General features: G+C 47.6%; 1 protein-coding gene across 1 annotated transcript; it reads right to left on the bottom strand.

Annotated features, from left to right (window-relative positions):
* Positions 1 to 331: 331 nt before the first annotated feature.
* Positions 332 to 1,258, bottom strand: LOC100673520 (olfactory receptor 13A1-like). The gene has a single exon (XM_003419706.3). It carries the CDS (start codon positions 1,256 to 1,258, stop codon positions 332 to 334), a length of 927 nt encoding a protein of 308 aa, XP_003419754.1.
* Positions 1,259 to 13,034: the final 11,776 nt, after the last annotated feature.

Genomic DNA, 13,034 nt, shown 5'->3' on the forward strand with positions numbered 1-13,034 from the left:
CAACACTGGAATTTGGCTAAATGAGTCTAAGAAACATTTCAACATCAAAGAAAATTTAGTATACAAAATGTATGTTTTAATTCATTAGTTGTGTAGTCAGTGGTTAAAGGCTTAGTAGAACTTTATCAAGTTTATATGATTCATAAATCAGGCATTAAACACAGTCTTCACAAATACAGTCCTCTGTGTCCAAGAGCCCTTTAGACAAGAGCCCCAATGTCTCAATGCCCCTGCTAGTGAGAGCAATGCACCAGAGCATGCCTGACAGTCCTCCGTGGGGGAAATGATGTGGTGCTCTAAAGGTCAGACCGAGCCTCTCCTCTTTTCACAGTCATTTAGGGGAACAAGGGAAGAGTTTCTTAAGGGCTGCTTTAAACTCCTTGTTTCTCAGGGTGTAGATAAGGGGGTTCAACGTGGGTGTCACAGTGGTGTATAGGACAGCAACAGCCTTGTCCAGGAGCCCAGTGGAGCCAAGGGCTGGCAAGACATAGGTGTAGAGCACAGTGGAGTAGTACAAGGTGACCACAATGAGGTGGGAGGAGCAGGTAGAGAAGGCACGGCGCTTGCCCTTGGCTGAGCGGATGCTCAGGATGCTGGCAATGATGCAACTGTAGGACACCATGGTCAACGTGAAGTTCAGGCCTGACAGGAACATGTCTGCAGTGATGGTCATGACATCATTAAGGAAGGTCGGGCTACAGGACAGGAGCAGCACAGGTGGGATCTCGCAGAAGAAGTGTGCAATGACGTTGGGGCCACAGAATTTCAGCCGCAGGACCAGGCCGGTCAGCAGGGAGGCGTTGAACACACCAGTGACCCACACAAAGGCTGCCAGGACCACACAGGCCCTGCCACTCATGAGTGCGCCATAGTGCAGCGGCCGACAGATGGCCAGGTAACGGTCATAGGCCATGGCAGTGAAGAGTAGCAGCTCAGAGCTCAGTGACCAGGTGAAGAAGAACATCTGGCTGAGGCAGCCTCTGAAGGAGATGGTGCTGTCTGCAATCAGGCTCTGCAGTACCTTGGGCAGGATGGACGAGGTGCAGACCATGTCCAGCACAGCAAGGTTGACTAAGAAGAAGTACATGGGAATGTGCAGACTGGAGCTGCAGCAAATGGCTGCAATGATCAGGCTATTTCCCCCCAAGGCCACTGTGAACAGGGTGAAGAAGAGGCAGAAGAGGGCCACCTCAAGCCAGGGGTCCTGGGTGAAGCTCTGTAGGACAAACATAGTCACTGTCTGGTTCCCCACAGCCATGGGCAGTAGCTGGGCTGCATCTGCCAGGACCCCTCAGGGAGTGCAGGTTCCTAATCAGGAGTCCAAGAGACTTGATTTTTAACTGGAAAATGAAAAAAATAAACAACTCCATTTAGTGAGATACCCTTTGTGGAAGGGAAAGCAGGAATTTTAAAGTTTCCATTCACATTCCTGGCTCACTAATTAAGGGAAAAACCAAGCAAAGGGCAGACGGATGCCTAGCAGAGGCCAGATGTACAATGATGAATCAAAACTGAGAACACTCAACATCCCCGAGTACCTTCAGGTGCTTGATTGTGACCCAGTCACAGTGTCTGCAGAGCAGAGGGTGCCCCATGGCAGCAATCCTCCACTCTACAAGAGAGGTGGGAAGGGGGGCTCTGGTCAGTGAAACCAGATACCAGACCCACAATGGGCACCCAGGACACCTGAGGGGGGAAATGGGGTCAACAGGATGAAAAGGCCATAGGACTAGAGAGGGAAGGCAGGGGAGGGCAGAGGAAAAGATGATGCTGCTTTTCAAGGAACAAACAGACATACTCACAGAATAAACATGTGAAGAGTCTGCTGCAGGTGTTGGGCACTGTTCAAGAACAGGGAGTGTTAGATCTCCATGAATGACACACTTCCCTTTTCACTGAGGCAGAGGAAGGCTACCAAATGTCATTCTAGCTAGATGTCCGGCAACCCAGGAGCCCCCACCTGCCACCAGGACCCCCAATCAGAGAGGAGGTCATCAGGACAGGAAGGACCTCAGCCACAGAAGGACATGGCAGGAGGGAGATTAGGAAGGACCCCACCCTGAAGCTGTGCTCTGTGCTTGTGTGTGGACTGGGTTTCCTAGAACATTGGGGCTGTAACAACCTTGGAGCCCCAGGTACTTCCCGGAGAGCAGTGAGCAGGTCAGACTTCTTCTCCGACCCTGTCCTCAACCCCACACAGGGGTTCCATGGTTTTCTGGAGCCGGCCAGGAGACTGGGCATACGGTCTAGAACCAGCATCTTCCTGGCCAGATGAGTTCCTGATGAAGACAAGACGAAGCTGCCAAAACCTTCAGTGGTGGGTGGTGAACAGAGCATGGTGCCTGGCTCCCTGGGTGCAGGTGCACTCCAAGAACGGAGGAGTGGTTTTGCATTGGCCATAAAGGTGTTCCTGCCAACCTGACTCAGGTGGGCATGCACCTACAGGTTAGGTAGGTACCTAGTAATCCGGGCCAAGTGGGTTCAAAACCTACCTTAGGGAGTGTATGGAACAACTAGTCCTCTTCTGTCTCATCATAAACTGGTTCATATGATTCTTAGCATCATAACCGGTGGAAATGATTCTCATGCTCATAAAGAAAGCTTTCTGTTGTTGTCTCTATGCCATGCAGTCACGTACAAAGATGCTGTGAGTGTGGTCACTGTCCTGGTAATTTGGGGCTTTTAGTATATATTGCATGAGCTCCAGGGGCCACACTGGCCTCCCAGATTCACTTTATCAAACTGGTGTGAGGGCCTGAGGGGAACACCACAGTGCCCCAGAGGGTAAACAGCCACTGAGTGGCCGTCTCTTCAGAGATCATTCAGCCCCAGTGGCATGGACTCCACTCAGGCTGCTGATATTTGTACCAGTGCTATCTGTAGTATGCTGTCCCCCATCTTCCCCCATTTAAAAAACAAAACAAAGTGTAATAAAAAGAAGCAAATAAACGACTCCTGGCAGGCATTTTGGCCTTTTCCCAGATGGCCTCTCTGTTCAGTTCTACTAACTCCAGGGGGCAGGCAGATAGAATGTGGGAGTCAGCAGTCATGGTGGGGCTCACGAAGCACTCTACCAGTAGCAGGTCAGCCTGCTGCCACAGGCCTGAGAAGACTCCAAGCTCAGCCCCTCTCGCTCCCGCAGAGGACACGCAGGATTTGGGCTAGGCTGGGCAACACAACCAGTCTGCCTTTCCCACCAAAGAACTTGGCTCTTAATCACTGATCCTGCTGTGTGTACAGACGAGGGCCGCAGGGTCCAACAAACAGAAACACAGGGCGCCCAGGTGAACCTGAATCCCAGATCAACAGTGAGTACATTTTTAGTGTAAGTATGCCCCCAAACATTGTACGTGAAATATTTATCCTAAATGTTATTTGCTGTGTATCTGAAATTCAAATTTACCTGTGCACCCTGAATTTTTCCAGACACAACCCCAATACCCCTTCTCTGTAACCGGGGAAGAACACTGATTGAGGTTACTATGCTTGACAGAATCCCATGGGCCATGAATTTCAGGACTGTGTCCCTGTCCGAAAGCCACTCTCACTTCATGCTCACCTCAAATGCCTCCCAGAGGTAGCTGGACACAAGCCAAGCACCTGCCTGTGTGGGGTTGAGGGGCCGGGTTCAACCCTGCAGGCCCCAGCGGGTGTGAGCAAATGATGGGGGCCTCTGCATTTCACAGGAGGAGCATGCCCGGCTCCATGCAGGATCTGGGGGGCATGGTGGGGAGGGTGGGGCCTGCTGAGGAGATCCCAAAAGTGGGTGCAATGCTGGGAGCATTGGTGGGACCAAAGGGCTTGGGCGGATTTGGATCAGATGTGGTCAGGGAATGAGCACACCCCCCTCCCCCCAGAGAAGGAGAGTCCACAGATGGGATCCAGCATTGCTGGTTCCTGAATAACTTCTGAAGCCTGTCCATCATGCTTTTGTGCAGCCTTGGGCAAGACTCTATGAGCTCTTATTGGAAGCAAAATGCCTCATTTTCTAAAGATGGGGAAAATCACATAAACATGAAGCACCTACCTGGGCATTCTTGCAGACACTGTGAAGAAGAGAAAGAGTGACAAATAGACACAGAGAAAGGGACAGAGAGAAAGACACACACAGAGAGAATGAGTGAGCAGTGTGGCTGTGCTCTCCCTCCCCCCACCTAACCCCCCCCACTCCAGGCCACCTTGTGCCCTAAGCTACAGAGCCCAAGGGGTAGACAGGTCACCCAACCCCAACTCTTCCTTTACCTTATCCACCTTTTTCTTCAATACTGAAATGCAGACTTCCTCACTAAACATTAGTAGTGTCAAAGAAACTTTCTGACACTGGGAAGACCCTAGGGCTAGGTGAAATGATTCTTTCTAATTTAATCACCACAAAGGTAGAGATAAGGCACAGCATAATTTTTAAAAGCAATGCACACCAAAGGCTTTTTTCTGTCTCATGAAATATTCCAGCCAAGCCCCTAAAATAGGTCAACTTAACTGCCAGCAGTGTCCACGTAGCAAATGAGGTTCTTGCCGCTCACAGTGAGGACACATCCATGTCCCTTAGCCTGGGGCAAAGGCCACTACTCTCTCCCCACCAGGAGCTCCAGCACCGCCACAGTCTGATGCTCCAGGATCCAGAGACACTGCTGGCAGCAGGTGACCCTGGTTTAAGTAGAGGCAGCCCTGGCTGGGTGATGTAACCGTGGAAGCCACCACACCCTCAGGAGTCCTGCACTGGGTCTCCGAAAGATGGCATACTTGGCTGAGAACCATGACCAGAGGGAACCCATCAAGGTCCGAAAGGGGAGTGAAACTTCACAAAGAGGAAAGTGTCCCTTAGAGAGGCCACCAGGCCCACCCCAGTTGTTCTTCTCTGACACACCCTCACTCATGTTCCTGTGGGTAAGACCCAGCTGCCTTGTGCCTACAGAAACGCTCTCAGTGGAAACGGTGCCCAAATGAGAAACGATTTGCAGTTGGCTGGACAAGGGCTGGCTGGTTTCTGATCAGATTCCAGTCCCCATCTTGCAGGCCCTGGTGTCTCCTCGATATTGGACAGATCATGTCACCTTTATCTTCCTCAGAAAGCATTCATGTATCTAACAGCTAATTATTTCATACTGAATACTGACACTTCATCATCTCTTATTTGGAGTTGTAAAATAATTAATTAGTAGGAAAATAAATCTGTTAATCACTTTGAAAATGGCTAATTAGCAATGTAAGTGCTAAGATATTTCTTATCTGGAAAAGCTGAATTTATAAAGCAAAGAATGAAAACTTGGTTTTGATCAATTTTAGTAGCATAAGTTAAGCTGTTGTGTGTCTCCCCCGGGTAACTTCTTAGGTTGATCCAGACTTGGTTTTTCTAATATATGAAGTACTTCTATTGGTTCATCCAGGACACATCAGGTGATGCATGTAATTCTGCCAAACTTTAGATCTGCTTATATTTAACAATATGTGTTTTAACCTGTTGGTATTGGAGGGCCAAAGGCTGAAGTTTTTTTGAAGTCTGGTACAGGTTTACATTAAAAAACATTAGAGGAGTGAATACATACGAAAACTCGGGATGAAGCCAAGGCAAGGAGGAGGGCAGATAGAGAGGAAAGCCATCATGCAGACCGAGGGGGGAAACACAGGGGCCCCACAACAGGAAGGCCATCAGCAGGTAAGTGCCACCTCTTCCTGAGACTTCAGACACATGGAGACAGCCTAACTTACAACTGTACAATGTCATGAGGGTTCTGACCCCAGGGCTGTGTGAGTGCTTGGCCTTTCTATGTCTCCTTCTAGTCCTTTCCCTCAGCTATAAAATCTACTCAGTGTAGGAGGCTCTTGACAAATGCTGTTAATGGTGTGAGTTTTTCTGTCCCTTGAGGTTTGAGTATGTATATGTAAGTGTGTGTGTGTATGATTTACTATGTGTGCTGTGGGGCCAGGAGTTGGTGAGCAAGATCCTCATAACCTTTGAACAAAATATGAAATAGGAAAGTTTAGGGCCCACTGGGCCAGGAGTCTGCCTTGTTTCTGAACACCTACTTTATCTGCAGCTAATACCTCATGGGTAGCACTTTAGAGAGCGGTGGCCAGTCTGTGGTTCTTCTGGACAGACACAAAAAAGTACCACTTCACTGGTTTTATCATACAAAACCCTCCAAAATCATGCTCAGGCTTCTGTGCTGACTATGTGGAAACCTTTTGACAATTGCTTCTATGCTCAACCTCCAGCCTGTGGCCAATGACTCATCATGACAAAGACTGGTGATATGACATCCCTTCTCTCTTCAAGAAAAGATGGCTTGTATTCTAGGAGCATGTACAAACTCAAGTTCTTTGTCATTCTTTGAATGCTCCCATCCACCATATCCATCTTCTATTCACCCACTCACCATCTGCCTGCCTTCTCACACACTCTCCTGTTCCATCTATCCACCATCCATCCACCCATTCACATCCACTCATTCACCCATCCATCTGTCCATCCCACCCTCCCATCCATTGTCCCTCATGCTTTCCCTACCCTCCTTGCTACTCCCCTTATCCCTCTACTTTACCTCCACCCCCTTTCTTCCTCCTTGTTTGCTTAGTCTCTGCATTCTGCACCAGAAAATGTCCTCTCTGGGACCCTGTGAACAAAAGAGGACTCCAACTACAAATCAATGGGAAAAGGATAATGAGTAGGTGATGTTTACAGATCTGCCTCACAAATCCTGCAGGCAAAGAAACTCTTACGGTGCAGGAGGAGAACAGCCTCTTCATTTAGTCAATCTGCAGGCACTTACTGAATTTCGTTCAGTGCCAAAGACTGGGCAGGGCTCCAGGGTACTACTGACATATCACAGCCCTCTAGCTGTTCATGGGCCAGAGGAGAAGTGAAGATGATGAGCAAATGGCAGTGATCACACAGAATATTGACTGCTAACACATGTGTGTGCATGCACACTCACAACACATTCATACATTTTCACAATGCATACACTAGCTCACATACACTCACATGCACACTCACATACACTTGCACAAATACTCAGACACACACTCATATACACACTGAGAGACACATTACACACTCTTACACATGCACACACACTCATGCACACAAATACATACCCTTATACATAACCAAACACAAAACTAACTCACACACACATACTCAGAGACACATACGCTCATATTCACTTACACACGTATTCAGAAGCACGCACCCACAGACATACACACTAACACACTCATATTACACATACACACACACACACTGCTCCTGAGGGAGAGGCCAAATGGGGCCTCTCTTTGTGCTCTCCCCTGGATCCCACATCTCTCAAATCACTCTCTGGTTGTCAATCTTCTATGTCCCTAAGGGGTTGTCTTCTCCACCTCTCATCTTATGGGTGCGCTCCTCTTTCTTGTCGTTATGGCGGGTGACTTAGAATTTTATTTTTTCCCTGAGGCTTTCCCCAGTCAGCCTACAATAACTTGTAACACCAGAACATCAAGAGGGCACACATGTTCTTAGACCCCATTTGTTAAGGTGTTTGGATTTCCTGGGCCACCAGGGAGTCTTGAATAGGCTGTCAAGATGGGGTTCCTCAACCCAGGTTACTTAATCTCTCTAACAGTATCTGAAATGCTCTTTAGTTTAGAATGCTTCATGTCCACAAAATGACCAATTGTAAAGATTACCCACACTATGAAATTTGAATTTAAAGAATTTACTGAACTCTAAAAAAGCCCAAATATACTACACACACACACACACACACACACAAGTAATTTCTACCATGGAAATGACATTAATTTCCAATTTCTTTTCTGTAAGGAGTTGGTAAAATTCTCAGCCTTATCTATCCAAGGGATGCTTGCCTTCTCCTGCATAGCCCCTGCTTATACTCCTAATATTTAGGAACTGCGCACTCATCTTCTCCTCACAGTGCTTCTTGCAGAACTGGAGCTGAACAAGGTCTGCTTTCCTTGGTACCATCCACGTGTTGCCCTGGCGCCTTAACAAAGGCAACTCTGCTCTGCTTCTGTCCCTACAGAGCTAAGTATTAACTACTCTGATATGTGGAGTGGGAGAAGCCACACGCTGGGTTGGCTCTTGGCAGAAGGAACTTCCGGTGAACTCACCCAGGAAAGGACTCTATACGTGCAGTGATTGTATACTCTCTGCAAGTCTTTTGTGTCACCACTAATAACGCTCCCAGCAGGTGTCAATGTGGTGTTCGACATTCAGCCACTTCCAGAGCCACAGGATGTAGGACACAGTGCCATGACCTTAAGCCATTAGTTTCCTGTGCTGCCTGCAACTCTATAATGTGTTGGATCTCACCTCCCTTAATGTCTCCAGCCCTTTATCTAATCCCCTCCACCAGACCACCATGGCCCTCTCTTCCTTTATAGTCACGTCCAACTCAGTTCACATGCACCTAGCTCTTGCACTGGGCCTGACCCTGGTATAGTTTCAGAAAGACCCAGTCTATCTCTAGAAGAGGTCACAAACTATTAGACAGCATTAGGGGGGGGAAGTTACAACACAAAGCACACTTAATGGGGCTTGAGCGCAGCTCCTGAACCTCAGGGCCCATTATTGGGCTCATCATTGAGCAGTTGAGGCTGGTGATAGTCCTGTGGTTGAACCACATATATGCCATCTTCTGCTTTTTCACTTTGCATTATCACAAAGTGCACCATTACTGCCAATAGTTGAGGCAAATATCTGTGTATTTATGCTCAACATTTGTCAAATGCCAAAGAGGTTTCTAGGTGCCCTATTTGTGTTGGTCTAAATTCAAGATCTAATAAATATCACGACAAATGGAGAAGAAATTGAAGTTGTCAACAATTTCATTCTACTTGGATCGACCATCAATGGCCTTGGAAGCAGCAGTCAAGAAATCAAATGACATATTCAGCTGGGTAAACCTGCTGCAAATTACCTCTCTAAAGTTTTAAAAAGCAAAGATGTCTACGTGATGACTAAGGTGCATCTGACCCGAGCCATAGTCTTTTCAAATATCTCACATGTGTGTGAAATTTGGATAATGAAAAAGGAATACAGAAGAATTGATGCATTCAAAATGTGGTGTTGGTGAAGAATGTTGAATATACTGTAAACTGTCAGAAGAACAAACAAAATCAGTCTTAGAAGAAATACAACCAGAATTCTCCTTAGAAGCAAGAATGGTGAGACTTTGACTCGCTTATATTGGACAAGTCATCAGGAATGATCAATCACTAGAAAAGGACATCATGGTTGGGAAAATAGAGGGCCCACAGAAACAGGGGAAACCCTCCATGAGATGGATTGACACAATAGCCTCAGCAGTGGACTCAAAACACATCAACTTGAATCATGAAGATGGCGCAGACCGAGCAACTTCTCATTCTGTTATACATAAAGTCACCATGAGTCAGAGCCAACTCAACAACAACTAACAACAATAAAGTCAAGATTATCTACATCACATGTTCCTAAATAGGAGGAACTGTGTGTCAACTGATTTAGATTTTGCTTCCCAATATGTATGGCACCTAATGAATACACTTCAGGTTAGAATAATTTAGAATTTTCAGCTTCTCTGAGACACCCTTCTTAATTTAAACAATGTAATTACAGTTTGTCTACTAAGAATGTAAAGACTTTCTTGAGGGCTGCCTTGACATCCTTGTTCCTGAAGATGTAGATGAGAGAGTTCAAGGTGGGATTCACTGTAGAGTAAAGCATAGTCATGATCTTGCCCATCCCTCGGGAGTAGCTGGAGCCTGGGCTCAGGTAGGTGTTGTCAACAGTGGAGTAGTACATGGTGACCAGGATGAGGTGAGAGAAGCAGGTGGAGAAGGCATGGTGCTTTCCCTTGGCCATACGAATCTTCAGGATGGTGGAGATGATGAAGCAGTAGGACACCATGGTAAGCAGGAAGTTCAACACAGCAAAGATGTCCATCATGATCGCCATGATGTCATTCACATGTGTGGAGGAGCAGGAGTGAAGGGATCTCACAGAGGAAGTGGTCTATCATGTTGGGCCCGCAGAAGGTTAGCCTCGATATCAGGCAGGTATTGACTCCAGCACCAAGCACATTGATGCTCCACACAGCTCCAACCAGCACTGCACACACCCTGGAATTTATCATGGAGCTGTAGTGTAGGGGTTGGCAGATGGCCAAGTATCAGTCATAGGCCATGGCAGTGAAGAGCAGCACCTCCGTAGCCATGGACCATGACAGGAAGAACATCTGAGTCATGCGCCTTCTTAGGAGATGGTTCTTTTCTCTGCCACCAGAATCTCTAGCAGCTTGGGCACCACAGCACAGGCACAGGCCACATCCAACACAACCAAGTTGACCAGGAGGAAGAACATGGTAGTGTGGAGTGCAGAGCCGGAGATGACAGCTGTGACAGTGAGGGAGTTGCCACAGAAGGCCACGGTCTAGAGGGTGAGGAAGAGGACAAAGAGGAGGACCTGAAGCTGTGGCATCTCTGAGAATCCCTGCAAGACAAATTCTGTCACCAGTGTCTAATTACTTAGGGTCTTTGACTAGTCTGTTGAGGCTCTTTCTTGCTCTACAACTGAGCTGGATAAAAGCATGTTAAGTCAAAAGTCGGTATGGGTAGGTCAAGATACCCCCATATGTCAGGTTCTCCCAGAATTTAAAATAAGCTTATATTCTGTTAAACTCAACCATCATCAGCTAACAAACTCCTCTGGAAGAAACAGGCAGGTGAAGGGCAGGAGAATTTAACCCTCCCTCCATTTCTCTTCCAAGGGTCTCCCAACTGCCTTCCCCCTGTGCACTCTTGCCTCCACCTGACCTCTTCATACAGCAGTGTGGTCTCCCCAGACTGTACCTGAGCACGCCACATCCCACTTGAGCCCCTGAACACTCATATCCTGCTCTGGGCCCTGCAGGACCCACCCTGCTTGGAGGACGAGGCCTGGAGGCACGAGAGGTCTGTGTGGTCCCACCTTGCCTAAGTGTCCAATCTGTCCTTTCTCCCCTCTTCCATGCTTCTTCCCAAAGTACCATCCTGCTTTCTCTGCCCAGAACAAGACTCCTCCCTATCACCTTTCCCATAGCCCTGTGATCTGCCCTGGATGTGAGTTTCTGCCTCAATAAGCAGCAGGGTCCTGACATGGAGCCGGGGGCTCGGGGTGGGGAGAGGAAGGGCTGTCTTGGGGTGCTGGGACCAGCCCAAGGGAAGGCAGAAGGGCAGAATCAGGGGTAAGATAGGACCCAGAATCAGGAGACAGAGCCAAGTCACCAAGGGCAGACGGCTGTCAGGTGTGGTTGGTCAGGAAGTAGAACAGAAAGGTACAATGGTCCACCCCAGACTCACACCAAAAAAGCAAGAGGCGACTCTGTCCTGGCAGCAGAAACAAGCTGAGGGTCAAGGGCAGTTGGCACAGGAGGAAGCAGAGCAGGGGGTCAGGGGTTTCCTGGAGCACAAGCTGCTGTTTCTGCCCTGCTGAATGCCCAGTCCTGACACAATGATTCTGGCCAGGGCAGGGCGGGGTCAGGGAGCTGAGGAGGGCAACCACCCAAGCTAGGTGCTGGAGGCATCTCCAGCTGCTTTCCCTCCCTCTTGTCACATGGCTGTGGCAAATTGCTGCCTTCAGAATGGAGATGGAACCCCTCTGGCCCTGTTCATGGTCTTTTAAAATCTGCCCTCTTCAAATCCGTTGGAGCCCTGGTGGCGTAGTTGTCAAGCATTAGGCTGCAAACCAAAAGGTAACAGTTCGAATCTACCAGCCACTCTTTGAAAACCCTGTGGGGCAGTTCTGCTCTGCTCTGCAGGGTCACTATGAGTTGGAATCAACTCAACAGCAATGGGTTTGGTTTTTGGTTTTGGTATGAGACCTGCACCCAACCAACCACAGGCATGGTTCACACACGTGCAGACACACTGAGCCATTTCAGACAATCTGTAAACTGCTTCTGAGAATGCAATGTAACTGTTGAAGAATTGAAATCACAGTGTTATTTACTATTGAGTAGGAGAATCTGTTTCTTCCATCCCAAATTCAAATGATGTTGAATGTTCAGCTTAAAGGGAGGTGGGTGTAAACCATATATATTGTGATCATGCGTGAATTTGTGGATAAGTCTACAAACAAACCACATTTGTGAGGGTTTCCTACCACAAGTGCATGTATCCTCACTGTTGTAACCATGACTGACAGCCTCACAGCAAATGTGCAACCCAAGCCCAAGAGCCAGCCTCTATCCTGTCTCATCTCCCCAAGGTCAGCATAGGCTGCAGATGTAAGTAGCACCTGCCTCTGAGGAGAGCAGTATTGCCCTTGACATTTCTGGCAGGCGTCCTGAGGTATCGCTGGGATCCTGGAAAGGAGACAGGGTCATAACTGCACAGCCCCAGGCTTCCGACCCACCCACCACTGCCTAGTATTGACAGAGCTGCGGTACTCATGGGGCTTGTGCCAGGGGCCAGTGAGTTCTGAGACCCCCTTCCCTTCTAGGAGCCAGGTTTTCTGTTAATGGTGAAAATAATGAAAACTTATCTCCCAAAATCAGAAATGCTCAGTTATAATTTATAACCTAGGCATGTGAGTGTATGTAAGTATGTGTGTTCTTGATTGGTGAAATTTCTGGTGAGCTTTTTGTTTCTCTTTATTTATTGCAGTATCTTTTGATTTTTTTTTTTTCTTAACAAGGAACATGTATATTTCTAGGATAAAAATAATTTTTAAAAGCACATCCCATCAAATAAAAAGAATTTCACAAACAAAGCCTTGAATTAACTCAGTTCATCCTTAGACTTGATTACTGAGTCTTTGCTTTGGCTACATTAATTTTGTAAAAGAGTATCTTTAACATTACCAGTAGAAAAAAGTCCATAATCATCAATAAACACACAGCATCATTTCTAAGTGATGAAGAAAAAAGAAAAAAGGCTTCCTCTGAAATCCTAGGAACATTGCAATTATACCTCACCTGTGTGCCATGAGCCACCACTGGAGGACTCGGTACACAAGCAGCCATTCGGGGCCCTCACAGACCCTATGTGGCACTCCGTGCTCGGATCCATAG

The sequence above is a fragment of the Loxodonta africana genome, chromosome 16, assembly GCF_030014295.1.
Source record: "Loxodonta africana isolate mLoxAfr1 chromosome 16, mLoxAfr1.hap2, whole genome shotgun sequence".
NCBI lineage: Eukaryota > Metazoa > Chordata > Mammalia > Proboscidea > Elephantidae > Loxodonta > Loxodonta africana.